The sequence below is a fragment of the Accipiter gentilis genome, chromosome 1 (assembly GCF_929443795.1).
Source record: "Accipiter gentilis chromosome 1, bAccGen1.1, whole genome shotgun sequence".
Taxonomy (NCBI): Eukaryota; Metazoa; Chordata; class Aves; order Accipitriformes; family Accipitridae; genus Astur; species Astur gentilis.
Genome location: NC_064880.1, coordinates 5,752,573 through 5,767,663, shown reverse-complemented (window position 1 = coordinate 5,767,663; position 15,091 = coordinate 5,752,573). Strand labels below are relative to the sequence as shown.

General features: G+C 48.3%; 1 protein-coding gene across 6 annotated transcripts in view; it reads left to right on the top strand.

Annotated features, from left to right (window-relative positions):
• CASZ1 (castor zinc finger 1) overlaps nt 1-15,091 on the top strand; it is a 208,432-nt gene that overhangs the window by 160,169 nt on the left and 33,172 nt on the right. For all 6 annotated transcript variants that reach the window (XM_049804962.1, XM_049804952.1, XM_049804979.1 and 3 more), the window contains 2 exons: nt 7,083-7,923; nt 10,740-10,808. In XM_049804962.1, coding sequence (XP_049660919.1) covers nt 7,083-7,923; nt 10,740-10,808 — 910 coding nt within the window. The remainder of the gene's footprint in view (nt 1-7,082; nt 7,924-10,739; nt 10,809-15,091) is intronic.

Here is a 15,091-nt window from a genome sequence, read left to right as displayed (position 1 = left end):
GCATTTTAACCCGGCGCCTGCTGCGGCCCTGCTGCCCGCGGAGGTGCTGGCCTGCCCCTTCCCCCGGCTTTCACGGGCCGGGCCGGCTCGGGACCTGCGAAAGCCCCCCGAGGCCGTCGGGGACCGGGGGCGGCTCCGGGAAGAGGCGCCGGGGAGCGACTGCCCCTGCGGCGGGCCCGCCCGGCCGCACCTGGGGAGGCGGGACCCGGCCCCGCGCCCGCCGTGCGCGTGCGGCGGCCCCGCCCCGCCCCTCAGGCCGGCCGGGGCGAAGGTTCTGGAAGGAGCGGCCGCCGCGGCGGCGGGCAGGAGGTAGGCGGTGGCGGCTTTCTCCGGGGGAACGGGAGGAAGGGGACCCGGCGGGGGGAGGTCGTAACGTGCCGTGCCAAGGCAAGGCCGGGGTGGCCGCACATCCCGTGCGGGACCCCGCCGAGCCCCGGCCGCTGCCCTCTGCTGCTCGGCCGTTAGCAAGCTTGGAGCGAGCTGCCGGCTAGCGCTGCCCGTCTTGGTCACTTACCCTGGTTGGCCTGGCCGTACCCCTGCCTGCGTGTCAAATAAGAGCCCGTAACACAGCCGTCCAACACGTAATGCTGCTGTGCGTTCCCTCATCCCGGCCGGAGGGGCGGAGGGGTTACCGCTCGCCGTGGCGTTGCCTCCTTCACGAGGCGGGTGTGGGAGCCCGTCCTCCAGCACTGCTGGCGGGGTAGCGCACCCTGGGTTCGGGCTCGAGCTGGCGAAGGTGTTGGTTCCAAACCTCTGTGTCCCCCGCCGCTTCGGTCTGGGATGCCAACTTGTGTGCAGTTGCAAAGCGTTTTCCCCCAGGCCGTGTGTGCATTTCTTATTTTCAGATAGCTACCATCTTATTTTTATGGTTCATTCAAAAGCTGAATTCAGCAAGAGATGTTGCAGAAGGCCCCAGATGAATTTCTTTATCGCTTTCTGATACCCAGGTTCCCCCCAGATTGATTTTGGGGGCTGTATGAGTGCTAAGCCTTGGTAAAAGCTTAGGGTAAATTGAATTCTCTCCATTAGGGCAGAGCAACTCCCTCCCCCGATTTGTCACTCAGCTGGCTTGGATCTGTAATTGAAAGATCTTCCCCTAATCTGCTCCACCTGCATGCACCCCTCCCCTGATCCCAGCACTTTGTGAATCCATCAAACTTTCCTTCTTTTGTGTGCGCGCATGTTTTCCTCCTCCTGTTAATAATGCAGCCGAAACTCATCTCCGTCTGTCCGTTCCCCTTCTGGAGAGGCACATTCTCTAGTCTTCACGAGTTCAGTGGCAGCGCACATAATTATGCATATAAGATATAAACAGAGCTGTTTAATTATCCTTCGCCACATCAGTGACAGAGTAATTAACAAACATTGCAAGATCAATGAGGAAAAGTGTGACCTTCAGTTTCCTTTGATAGGAAAGCCCTTGTCGTTCCCAGACACAAGGTGATTGTGCCTGGACTCCGTTTTTAGTTTGTTTTAATCCCCCCCCCCCCCCCCCCCCCGCATTTGCAGCTTTTATTTGCTATGAAAACTGAAAGGAGGGGAACTTAAATGTAAAAAATATGTTACCAAACTGGGGAAAATTAAAAGGAACTGAGGTTTCTCACTGGGGTAGGAGTTCTCAGTAAAATGCCTTTGTAGGGCTATATTGTCAAAGGATCATGTAAAAATGTTTATGTACATTTATGGGGGGCTGAAGCCTTATTTATGTTTAAGGCAGGTAATGGCACATGCGGGGTCCACTTTACATATACAGCCACATGGGGTTTGACTTGCAAACAGACATGCTGCCAGGTCTTGAGCGTCTGTTTCAAGAACCCTGTTGTAAATGTCATTCGCAACATTTCCCTGGAAAGCACAAACTGAAACATCCCTTGCTTTGGAAAGGACGAAGTTCTTTTCCTCTTCTTTTTCTGTCAGTGTTCCAGAAAATAGATTTTAAGCTGTTCACCACCGAGTCCTCTCAGACTTGGTGTTAGTGGGTGCAAGTTAAGTTTATTCCAGCAAGATTGGGAATGGCCTGTACTGAAAAGAAGTTTTCCTGGGAGTTGGGGGTAGCAGGAGGCAGTCAGATCAAAGGAAAGGAATACAACTTTGCCCTCCTGGCCAATGTGGCTTCAGAGGAGTCATGGCAGGAACCTGGTTTTGAAGGTTCTGAGCACCCATTGCTCCCTCTGAGGACATAGAGGATACAGAGCTGGCAGTGCTCAGCAGCATTTAAAATTGAGACCGTACTTCTTTGGTCAGCTGGAAACTTCGGTAAAAAGCAGGAGCTACACAGAAAAACGGATCGTGTGTCTAACTGGCTTTCTTGATCAGTAGGGAAAGTGATCCTAATTATATGGGGCTGAGAAGGGCTCCTGCTTCCTGGATTCTTGGTGTGTACACACACTGCCTGCTTGATGGGACTTCAGCTACTGCTGGTGTCCTCTATTAACACCTCCTGTAGTCTAATGCCAAATCCCTGCCACCTTTGTCTCCTTCCAGGGTCAGATGCTTGTGCATCAGGCAGGAGTTTCAGAGACTTGCTCCATGCTGTTCAATCCTCATGCTTTGAAACAAGAGGAGAACGTGCATGTATGGCATCCTTGTTTCTTTTTCTGAGCCACCCCTTGGAAGCAAGGGACTAATGAGTCAGTGCTCAGTCTTGCCTTATGTGCCTCTCTCTGGTACAGCTAGGAAACACGTTCAGGAGTCTCAAAGCTGGCGTCTGTCAGGAGATGTGTGTCAGAAGCTGGTCTGGATGTGCAGATGTGTTTCCTCATTCATTCATGCACCCTCTCCTGCACACTGGCTGACCCATAGTTCTCTACACGCATTTATATATAGCATTTAGATTTCCCAGTGCAGTCTCTGACCGAGATCCCGTTCCACAATCTCTCACTGACGCACACAATACCCAGGGAGATTTTCCTATACAGTCCCAGGTTCTTTGCTCTCTTACTTGCATAGTGGGCTAACGTAGTCACCAGGAGGCTTTCCCTTGTACAAGCTTTCAAAGTTTTCCTTTCTTTTCTTAGCCTGTTGGTGAGGTCCCTTAGAAATGGAGTAGTGGACCTGTTTTCAACAAGGCGGGTTTCTCTTCATAATTTCCTGGGGAGACTCCACTTGGGAGAACATGCCTGATGAGTGCCAGTTTCTTGCTCATTATCCTGTAGCCCCCAAGTCTACATATTTTCCTTCCCAAGCAGAATAAAGGACAGAGCCCTGGCTGGGATGTCCCATCCCCCAGTATCCAGACCTTGCACTCCATTTGGGCTGTTTTGCTTTTCCTTCCATATATAGTGAGCTGCTGCAGGCTATTTTTAGCCCCCTTTTTGCTAGCTTCGGATCCTTTGTGATACGATAGCTGCTCTGAGACACACAGATCTCTGCTCTTTGGCAATGCCCACAAATGGAGAGCACTGGCAAGGGGAGAGGGAGCCCTTTTATTATCACATAGAAAAGGAGAGACAAATGTGGTGCAGGGGAGGGGGAAGAAGACCCAGGGACAGTGCTTCCTGTGCCTTCCAGGGCTGTGCACTTGTCACGGAGATTTGTTTCCCGACTGCTGTCCTGCTTCACTTTTGTCTGTGTGTGGGTATGGGGAGGGTTTTCTGTTGATTAGGTAGTAAGAATTACCTCCTCACTGTTGTTTTTATGTGAAATGAGTTGGCTGGGTCTCATACCATCTTCGTGGTGAGACAGCTCCCTTCCATAAGGTGCCTCCACCAGAAAAGCCTGTAGCCTTCTGGTTAGCTGCCTGTGCAACTAGGTGAAGGTTGTCTTGGCTTTAGGGGATGTGTTGGTGGGCTCATGCTGCGATAAGTGAAGATGTGCTTGCTAGGCAGTGCATAGTGGGAACTGGCCAAGGTTTCATCTCAAATGTGGATGAGGAAAGATTGAGCAGCACTGGCAAAGCTGTTGATCAGGCAGGGTATTGTGATGATCTGGAACCGAATTTGAGCAAAGGAAAAGCATAATGCAAGGTGTTTAGAGGGATGAAGGGATTAAATCTAGGGTAGTAAAACCTGAACTCAAGATCAGACTTTGCAAAAGCTCAAAAAAAGGTCTGAAAACTCCCCCTTTCCTATGGTCTTGGGGTTTGCATCTAATTGTTTGCACCAGTTGGGGTCTTGCCACATGGGTACCAATGATGCTTTCCAAGACCAGGTGTGCAGATGAGAGAAGTTTAAAAAGGAGCTGGTCTCCTACAGCATTTCATTTTCTACAGTGTTAAAAGAAAATACTAGGTTTCATTGAATCTTCTCTCTGGATTTGTAATGTCTGTGGGGCCTGAACCGAGCTGGGATTTGTAAAACTGATTTGAGATGTGGGGTTGAAAAAGAAGGTCTCCTGTCTTTTTTCGTGTGCTGCAGGTTAGGATAAAGAAGGAAAGGGGTTGGCTGGCTTTCAGGGCAGCTGTTAAAGCTAGTAAAAATCAAACTTAATAGTTTAATTTCCTATCAGATCCTCTCTGTGGTATTTTTTCTCCCCTTGCAGTTTGGCACAGGTTGGCTAGAGTTTTTCTGTGCAGTGCTTGGAAGCCAGGGCATTGTGAAGGAGGCTAGGGGATTGTTTTACAGGTCCAAAAAGAGAGGAAAAGTGGAACAGGGAAAGCAGATTTAACAGAAACAGGGAAGTGTTAGATCCCGTAGGGATTTCATGGGTTTAATCACTTTTGTTGGGTCATAGGGTTACACTGAAATGGAGGTGGAGAAGAGAGAAAAAGAGGTAAAAAGGAGAACTGCTTTAAAGCAAGATGAAATTATTTAATATGTCTGTGTGTGAAAGATAAAGTTGATGGCTTTGGTAGGGTGTTGGAGGGGCCACAGGAGAGGGTCAAGTGGGGAAGCAGAGATGAAATGATCCTACCTCTGAGGATGGAGTAATACAGCCTTTCCTTGTGGTTTCCTTCTGACAGGTCTTGTTATTGGACACTGTGAGGCATGATTCTGCATTTAACATCCTTTAAGATTAATAGTGACCCATGATGTTGTGCTACAGAAACCCGAGTGAGACACTGCAGGGGCATTGCCACCCATTCTGTAACTAACAGGGTGTTTATTCTGAAGTCAGGCATCCCCAAATCGCATGCAGGATGCTGGGCCTAAGTGCCCAGAGCTGGAAAGTCATTTTGGGCTAAACCAGATTCCAGTACATAGCAGGTGTGTCTTTGTCCTCCTGCTTGCAGGCTTCAGGCATGATCTTCGCGTTGCCTTTCTCATGTATCATGTAGACGGGCAACTAGTGCAGCCACACTTCTGCTACATGAACACAGCTATGCCAGGCAATATTGAAACAGGAATATGACCTTCATGGTCTTGCACATTTTCATGCCCATTGCAGGCAGTCTCTTCCTCTGTATAGTCCTGTGGAAACTGATTTGTGGAAGCTGATGGCTATTGAACTTCGACTTTGCTCATTGACTGGGTCTTGTGTGCACAGAAGTGCTCTCGTATGTGCGTGCCTGTACGTATGGCATCATTAGCTGTCATCCCCTAAATCCTAAGGGTCTGTTTTCATGCTTTGGATCTGCTGACCTGTTCTGTGGCTATGTCTTGGTGCCTTCCTTTTCCACTATGTTTCAAGGCAGTGTTGATTTGGTTTGAGTGGGACCCAGTGCCCAGAACCTCAGTTTTGCTGCCAGTGTACCTGCCTGTGCTGGCTCCCTGTGAACGAGTGTGCTTGCCCATGAAAGCTAGAGTGAGTGATTGGAAAAGATGACGAGGGAGGTTTGAAGGACTCCTGCACACAGTAAATCTTTACTCTGCAGGAGAAAGCAAGAGGGAGAGGAGGAGGAGCGCTGTGTCAGACTGAAGCCTAAATGAGTCCAAGCTGGCACGTCAGAGCAATCTTTATTTCCTCCTTTACACTGATATTGGGTGACCTCCAGATGTGTGTTCTTCCCCTCCTGGTGGCCTGTGAAACTGCCTGAGGGAGTAGGGGAGGGAGGAAGGGAGGGAGAGACCCAAGGAAGGACAGCTTTTACTCATTCTTCTTCCATATAATCACGCTCAGGTAGGCTAACCCCTTCCTGCCCCTTCCCCAACCAGGCTTTCTCCCCCACTGTGGGGCCCACATCAGGACAACAGCTCTTTCTGTTCTCAGTCCAAATCCTGATGGAAAGGAGGCTGTTCCTTACCTATTTTGCACCTGTGTGGACTTTTCCCTTTCCTCATCTTACTGGAAGCTGTTCCTGGCTTCTCAGGAGACCACCTGTAGGTTTCCACAGCCTTTGCTGAGCTGTGGCCCCTTTTTGTGTGGAGAGTAGTAGCTCTCCAGTCATTGGGATTGAGAAGGGAGCAAGTTGGGTGAAAAGAACTCTTACAAAATTGACAGGGAAGGGAAGGACTGCAGCAGCTATGGGGAACTATCCTGTCTTTGTCTTGCCTTCTTTTCTCCACTCCCCCCACCGCCACTCCTCACTGCCAAGCTTCTCATGCAGATAGCTTTTGCTGCTTTTCCCCCACCTGAATTCATCTCCACCTCTGCATCTTTCTTTCTCTACTCTGCACTTTTCCATTCTGCCCTCCTCTTGCTCCACTCCATACATTGTCGTGCCCTGTCTCCCTTATCTGTTTCGCACCATGCTGTCCTGCCTGCTCTCAGCCCTGCTGTTCACCAGCACACATAGCATATCTCACATGTTTCTACCCTCCCTTACACATGCAGACATACTGCTGTCTATCCTCTGTGCACCTCCTTCCATATACAAACACACGCAAGGACAAAACTGTACAAACCTCGGCATATTGGCACTGGTCTCACTTCCAGTAAAATTACTTTTTCTTCATATTAGGCCAAGGCAAGAGTGCAGAGACATTTATGAAACTTTGTTTAATGTACTGAAAAGCCATCGGCTAGAACATTTAGGAAATTGATTTTCCTGGCATTGATGAACTCTTTTTATTTTACCCCAGTATTAATTACTTTTTTTTTTTTAAACAAATTAATTTAAGAGTCGTAAAACCTAACAAGTGAGCCAAACGTCAGTAGATCATGTTCCTCTCTCCCCTTACTCCCCCTCCCTGCTACTAGTGCTGGTATAGGAGGAGAAGAAAAATCAACGCCTCGCGTGACTCTCTCACTTTGGTTCTCTGTAGGGGAAGCTTCATCGCTGCGAGATTATGCTGCCACCACCATGAATGAGTTCCTGGGCATGTTCGGCTATGATGATCAGAACATGCGGGATGAGCTGGCCCGCAAGATCAGCTTTGACAAGCTGAACGCTGCTACCTCAGAGGCCACTGCAACTGCTGCCTCTCTCCCTGGCGAAGACGCCATGAGCAAACGAGCCCGCTTCTCCAAGTATGAGGAGTATATCCGCAAACTGAAAGCTGGAGAGCAGCTCTCTTGGCCCATGCACTTGGCCAAATCTGAGGAGCTGGGCTCCAAGCTGGGCAAAGAAACTTCCTCAGTGCTGGCACAGCCCATTCGGGTGCCAGGTCCAGATGCCTCCATGCTAACGGAGACCAAAGCCACCATCCTGCCGCTGCCCTCTCCCAGCAGTTCCCAGATGCAGGGCCTGATGTCACGGGCTTCCAAATATGACTTCTTCATTCAGAAGCTGAAGACGGGTGAGAGCATCAGGCCGCAAAATGGCAACACTTACAAGAAGGCCTCCAAATATGACCTAGAAAATGTCAAGTACTTGCACCTTTTCAAGCCTGGAGAAGGAAGCCCAGATATGGGAGGAGCCATCGCCTTCAAGACAGGCAAGGTAGGCCGGCCTTCCAAGTATGATGTGAGGAACATTCAGAAGCTTACTCCAGTAAAAGCTCCAACACCCAGCCTGGCCCCTGCTCCCCTTGCCAGTACCCCCAGCAGCACTCCTGTGGCTGGGCCAGAGCAGTCCGTCTCATTGCCATTCAACACTCCCGAGTACCTGAAATCAACTTTCTCCAAGACAGACTCCATCACAACTGGAACAGTCTCTACAGTAAAGTAAGTGCCCTCCCACTTTTCTTACCTTTGTATTAGTGGGGGATCATACCTAAAGTCTGTGTGTGGATCAGTGGGCAATTCCAGTTCACGGGATGATAAGTACTGCACTGTTCGTGTGATGTTTCTTTTTGTTCTCTGTTGGAGTGTCTGCTCCTCTGTTGCACCTTACATCTCTTTTATTTGCACTAAGGATGTGGCCTGCCATCAGCAGTCACAGCCATGAATCTAGAGCACACTAGCTTCTGGGTTCATATGTTAACATGTGAGATGAGGGAACATGGTGCTGTCAGCACTCTTGAGGTCAAGGTTGTAACTACTTTACTTTCTCCTTCTTCTGGTTCCCCAGGCATTCAGCTGTGTCTGCAGGAGAACCTGATTCTTGCTTCCATCTAACTCAATGGCAAAACTCTGCTGATTTTACTGTTAGCAAGATGGGACTTTTTGTTTGTCCCAGAACTTAGAAGACATTTTGGTGACTAGTTCCCATCAATTTTCATAGGAGTTAGGCATATATATATTTCTGTGGGGCCAGGCCTGTGTCTTCTCAATTTGCTTGCTCCTTACAGAAATAGAGGTGATTCAATTACCCCTCAGACTGGGCAAACTCATTAGCCCAATTACACTAATAACCTCCTACACATATGTTGCTGGCAGTCTCTGCAATGATGCCATTGACTGAATGGAGATATCTGAGGGCCTTGCCAAACCTTGGATTACTTTTTAATGTGGCTTCCAGAGGTGGTAGCTATAGAAAAGCTACATAGGTATGTGAGGCTGCAAGCAGGGAGGAAGGGAGGGACTTCTCTGCTTTCTTGTCAAGTTTTGGATTTACTTGGTTCTCACTGTGGACCTGGGGTTTAGAGCTGTGAATTCCATGGGGTCATTGGTAGTAAGTCTAGGACCTCTGGCCTACACTTCTGTGGCAAATGCCATCACATCCACCCTACTATTTTGCCCTCTTGTAAGGAGGAGGGCTGGTTTATGTTTAGTATGTGGACCTAGGAGGCCTTGGGCTGAATCCTAACTCGAATGCTCTTTGCAGTCTCAGGCAAGTCTGCATCCCCCACTTTCCATGTTTCCCCACCTGGGAGGCAGAGCTAATGATAGCTGTCCTCCACGTGAAACAGTCATTTCCCAACTGCCTGCAGACAGATTTGGGAGCTCTATGGCTAAGGTGTATGGGAAAGGGCAGAGGATTATTAACATCTGCATCTGGACCCCGCTCAGGGTGAATGCTGTATGTGCTCCAGACGGCAGGCAGGGACTCCTATTACTAAAAAACACTGTGTTGTAAATATTCCTGTAGGCACAGTGCCTTGTTGTGATGGGTGACTTGGCCAGGGACTCTGTGCCTGAAGAGTCTGCAGAAGGCTGAGCTGCCTGGAGTTCAGTGGCTATCCTAGAGCTGTGCTTGGTGGGCTGTGAGCCTCTTCTTATCTGCTTTGGTGTTGCACTGGGATCCCAGTTTGATTTCCTTTCTCTTGCTCATTTGCTGCCACTTGCAGATGTGGGTTTGCAGCACCATGGTGATCCCTCCTCTAGCCACAGGACTTCCTCAACTGGGGCATCATGATGGGGCTGGAATGGAGGTGACCAGGGCCTTCAACCTGGCAGTTCCCAGTGTCCTAATCACACATTGGAGTACAGAAGGGGCTCTGGTCCCTTCTCCTTCAGGCTGCTTACTAGATACAGGCTTTTATGATAAGAGAAAGCAGCCCATTAATAGTGCTGGAGGAGGAAGTGCTAACTGTGGTATCTGGGACCTGGCTTTCCATTCACAGTCCCCGCTGGGACCAAATAACCTGACAGGGATTACCTCTTACTCTCACATGTACGCACATACACCCTAGCCATGGGTTTAAACTCTCTAACATCTAATGCTATTAACGCGCCCTGAACTAATCTACCTTCTTCAAGAGAACTCTGTGCAAAAGTGTCCTTGTTTAAACCAGGCTACAGAGCTGTCACGAGTAAGAGTGGAGGTTGGGTGCGGGCAAAACTGAGAAGGAAGACTGCGTACAGCTGGTCTGGGATTGTGTTGTATGCCACTGTCTTTTAGGTAGGCTGGAGTCTGGCCCTGTATCTCATTTGCCTCTTGCTGAACTCACTGAGGATGCAATTTTTGTCTACTTCCTAATGATGTTAAGTAACCCAGGCTTATCTGACAGTTGGGTGCAGTTGGGTTGGTTTTCTCATTGATTAAAATACATAAATACCTTTGCTGCCCCATCTGTCTATTGGAGTTGGGGTACCTGTGTGAAAAAAAAGGCAATTAAAGCCCCATCTAGGGGGATGTAGCCATGTCATCAGTACTGGGTAGCGGTACACTGTGCCTGCTGGCCATAGGAAATGTGTGGTAGCTCACAGCGTGGCTGAAGCATTGAGACTCTTCTCCCACAGTTGAGCCTAGGGCAGACATGTCTCAATGGCCGTTCCATGCACATTAAGGACAGTGTTGCAAGGTGCTTCAGGGAAGTGTTTGTTTTCATGTGGCCATCACTTGTTTGTATATAGGCATTTAGTTTTTTCTGTGGAAACAGGTTTTCATGGTTGGTCTTCTCAGTGTCTCCAACACACTGACCTGCAAAGAGGGAACATGCAGGAGAGGTGGTAGATAGACTGTGTGGTTCTCTAGGACAAGAAGGTACCATATTTGAAGGCTAAGGGGGAGGGGAGGTTCAACCTTTGCGTGTCTGCTGGGTGCTTTTCCTTGGGCCCTCTCCTGGTGTGTCAGTGGTGTGTGAGAGAAACAAGGAGCTTAGACTGTGCCCTGTTCCTGCCTACTAACCACCTCTGCCCTGTGTGTTTCTCATTAGGAATGGATTACCCACTGACAAACCAGCTGTCAGCGAAGACGTAAATATTTACCAGAAGTATATTGCCAGGTAGGCAAAACTCTTGACTTTCCTGGGGGGAGGGCTGGAAGTAAGAGGGCGGAGTGGTGGTGGGAGAGATGAGGTCTTCTCCATCTGGATCAAATGTTAAACCAGTCTTTGGCATTTCCATTTTCCTCTGGCATCTGTACTTGCTGTGTTCCCCTGCTTGGGAGAGCAGTAGCTCCGAGAGGTGTACAAGCATGCCAAAAGCATGCTTGGCTCCCCAGAGCTGTTAGACTTTGTGACAAATAGTGGAAAAATGTTTCACTGCAGAAGTCCAGGATTTAAATGGGAGTGTGGTCTCTTGACTTGTTTTTTCTGTCCATTGTTATGCTGTCTCCAGCCTTTTTCCCCTACCATGTCCAGTGCCTGCAGAAGGCAAGCAGAGAACATCTCACCTCTGAGACTCTAGGCTGGAGGAATTCACAAGTGGCTCGAGTTTAGGCAGGTCTTGGCATCAATGTGGGATGTTTATCCTGGAAAATTTTGCAGCTTATTGATATGAGAAACCCTCACTGAATAAGGTGCAGGCTAGGGCACCTTATCACAGCCATGGGCAAGCTTAGGTCAGGAATGAGCGATGCTGAGAGGGAGTCCAAGGCTGTTGGCGGTGAGATGGAGTGAGTAATGCCCTGAGAGCCAGAGGGACAGAGGAGATTACTGCATAACACCTGCCTGTTTTGTAGCTCATGGTGTAAAGGGTCCCTCAGCCTTTGCCCCTGGCCTGTTGAATCTTCCATCTGTACTGTGGGAAAACTCACTACGAAAGCCCCTTGTATACAGAAAGATACCAGTCAGGGAAGCAAGAAAACACTTCTATCCAGAGATAAAACTGAAGGGTTTGTTCCCACCAGCACTTGGGCACTTACTAACAAGAGGGGAGGGAAATGTGTACTGTGCTTTCCCACTTTGCCAGGGTCTACAGAGCGTCTCTGTGGGAGGCAAACAGCTGCTAGGAAGGTGCAAGGGAAGATCTTAGCACGTCAGCAGGGGAAAAGGGTGGGAACAGTGCTCTCCCTAGCCAGAGAGTGGAATGAGACGCGATTTCCTTTCCTCCCTTTTGCCCAAATCCGTGATGTAGGAGAAGGGGGCAGAAGACCGCATGGGAAGAGTTGCACCACCACATGCAGCTCCTCAAGCAGCAATGCCTCTAGTCATTGCCTGTGGCAACTCACTGCCTCCTTGGAAAGTATAGGAATGAAAGCGGGGGTTTAAGCCCATCTTTGCATGGGGCAGAAGGAGCAGCACCCTTTTATTGCTGAGATTGCAGGAATCACAGAGGTTGCAGTGAGAGAGGAGATGCCACCCTTTTTGTCCCCAGTTCCCCTCTCAAGCACAGAACCGTATAAACACTTCACCCACATCCACTCTATACAGCGCTTTGCAAGCCCCTTCCCCTGGGTCAGACAGGTAACTGAGGGAGGCTTGTGAGATAGCTAAGGGACACCACATCCTGCTTAAAAAGCTCCGCAAGCCGCCCGTTGGCAGCACAGCCACTTCCCTTCAGTTTACACACAATTTTAAAAACAGTTTAAAGCCTTAAAATCAAGGGGTGGGGGGAGAGAGACACGACACTCTATGTCTGTACTGCATAATTAGCTTAATGAGTTTGCCAAAGCCACTGCCAAAAGCTGCCCAGGGATAATCCATTCTCTCACACAACAAAACAAAACCTCTTACTTAGCTAGTTTGGGTTGGGTTGTTCCCCCCCCCCCTGTATATTTATAATTAAAAAAAAAAAAAAGACCACAGAAAAAATTATTATTATTATTATTAGTGCCTCAGCAGATGGTGCTTCTGGCAGCACTTGCTTAAATATTTATTTCTGTGTGGGTTTCCTCCCCCCTTGTAATTGGGGTGGGTTTTTTTTTCTTCCTTCTTTCACATCATCGTTACAGGGTAATGAGTCTGTAAACACTCTCTAAGCATGCTGACTTCTTTATTTATTATTTTTATTATTATTTATTTATCTTGGTTTTTCTTTCTAACTCTTGCCAGATCAAGACTAGTTCTTTCTGGCCGAAAAAAAAAAAAAAAAAGTGAACCGATTAAAGTAAGGGAAGGGGGAGGGAAGTAAGGGAAGGGGGAGGGGGTTATTCTTGTGAAAATGAATCTATGTGCCTGTATGGACAATTTAGGAGTTTGGATTTGCATATCAGTGTGAATAGATGGTCTGTGAGTTTGCTTGTTTCAGGTGCATTTGTGTCTGTTCGTGTGCATGGAAATTGTGGGTACGTTCATGTAAATTAAGAGGGGTGTTGATGTACCTTCGAGTATGTGCATGTAAATGTGCGCGTGTGTATGCGTGTAAGTAAGTGTGTGGTGTGTAAGCTTTCCTGTTATGAAAAAGCTAAACAGATGCTGTGCTTTAAAAATTAATAGCTTTGAACTGTTTCAAGTGTCAGAAGAAACACAGGATAAATATAACCCTTTAGGAGCCTAACCTTACAGACTGAAAGAGCAGAATTTCCCCTTTGTGCTGTGCTTGCTGCTTCCCTCCTTCCCCAAGTGCACGGTTTGGTAGAACACTTGCCTCTCCCTTCCTGCACTGTAGACACCACACACACACACACCTTGCCGTAGCACGTGGAAAGGAGTGTAGGAGTTTGAAGTGCTACAGTGCTTGTTTAGCTGTTGCTTTTAAAGCTGAGCCTGTGAGTTACTCCTCCTAGGATGTTTCAAGTAACTCATCCCATACAGTCAGATCTCTTCGGTGTCTGGCCCTTCTTTTACTGCAGTTGGCATCTCTGGTCATTTTGCATCCTCACCTTCAAAAATATTTTAGACTGCTTTGCCTCAAAGGTGTGTATTTGTCAGCAAGGTCTTTTTCTTTCTGTTGTCTCTGCCTGGCCTGTGCTCCACAGTTCTCCAGCCCTGCACAGCTCTCTCTTCCCCATCTCATCAGTGGAATAAGGAGGAAGCTTTCCGCAAAGCAGTTTCTTTCCTTTAAAGCTGCTGGTAGTGCTGCTGACATAAAGCACTGGACTAGCAGGACCAGTTGGTGTGATCTGCTGCAGAGCTGCGTGTACCTAGTTTAATGCCATGGTGACTCAGGCTGCTGCCCGTGCCCTGTACTAGCCTCACTGTTGCCCAGGTGTTGAGCAGGAATTGCTTCCTCTGCTTTCAGTTCCACACCTTTGTTTGTGCAGCCAGCCTTGCTGTTTGCCTTGTGGTTTGTTTCTTCTCCGCTGCTGAGGTTTGTTCCAGTTTCTCAATCACCTGTTCTGACGTGATCCTGATTTCCTGCAGTATTTCTTCTCCTTCCCCAGGGAAAGGCATGTCTGCTCCTGGCATCTGTCCCTGTCTCCCTTTGTGAATGCTGAGGCAAAGAAGTCATTTAATTTTTTAGCAATGTCTATCTTTTCTGTCAATTAAGTCCCCTTTCTTTCTCCTAGAGGCCCTGCTGTCTCCACAGTTGACCTCCTCTTCCTTACTGTGCTTCAGAAATGCCTTATTTAGTGCTGCTTTTCGTCATGACTTTTTCTATCCTGTAGCTTAGCGTTACCTCACCTTATGATGATCCTTAATGTTCCCTGCACCTGCCCCATTCCTTCATTGCTCCGGGACCCCCTCACTCCTCTCATTTTTCCTTTTTACCCATTGCCCTTCCTTGTTTCTTTCCCATGCCCTTTATCATATGCACTCCTGCTGTGTTTAGCACTAAGTGACGTGAGGAACCTTTGAGGAACCTTTGAGCAGATGGTACTTTATCTTTGAATGTTTCCCCTCTGAGTCCCCTTCTCTCTACTGCTTTTCCCTTTCAAGCTCTTCAGCTCTTCCGGGGTCCTCTAGAATATACATCAGAGAATTCATAGCACTGATTAGCCCATTACTGGATCATCCCCTCTTGCCAATTACTGATGTGTCTATCAGTCAATACATTCTATGTACTGCCTGTTTGTATGTAGATATTATATGGCATTTCTGCCTTTCTGGTTTTTTTCCACCCTGTACGTCAGAAGTTTCCAAATTTGCCATGTGGAGTGCTCAGTGGTGGCCTGCAGAAATGGATTGGGTGCGTGTTGTTGGCTGTGGCTTCCTTTAGTTGCACTCAAAGGCAGGCTGACAACCCTGTTCTTTTGCACTGCACTATTTTTTGTTGTGAGCAAATATTGTATCCACATGGAAAATAATGATTAGCAGGGCTGTCATGCATGGGAGAAGATGTGCACACAGGGTTGAGATGGTCTGCCTGTAACGCTTTGTCCTGTTCCTGTTGATCCATCTCGCCTATCTTTCCATTGATCTGTCCATCTTATTGAAAGTTCCTATGTCATCTTGCCATGATCATC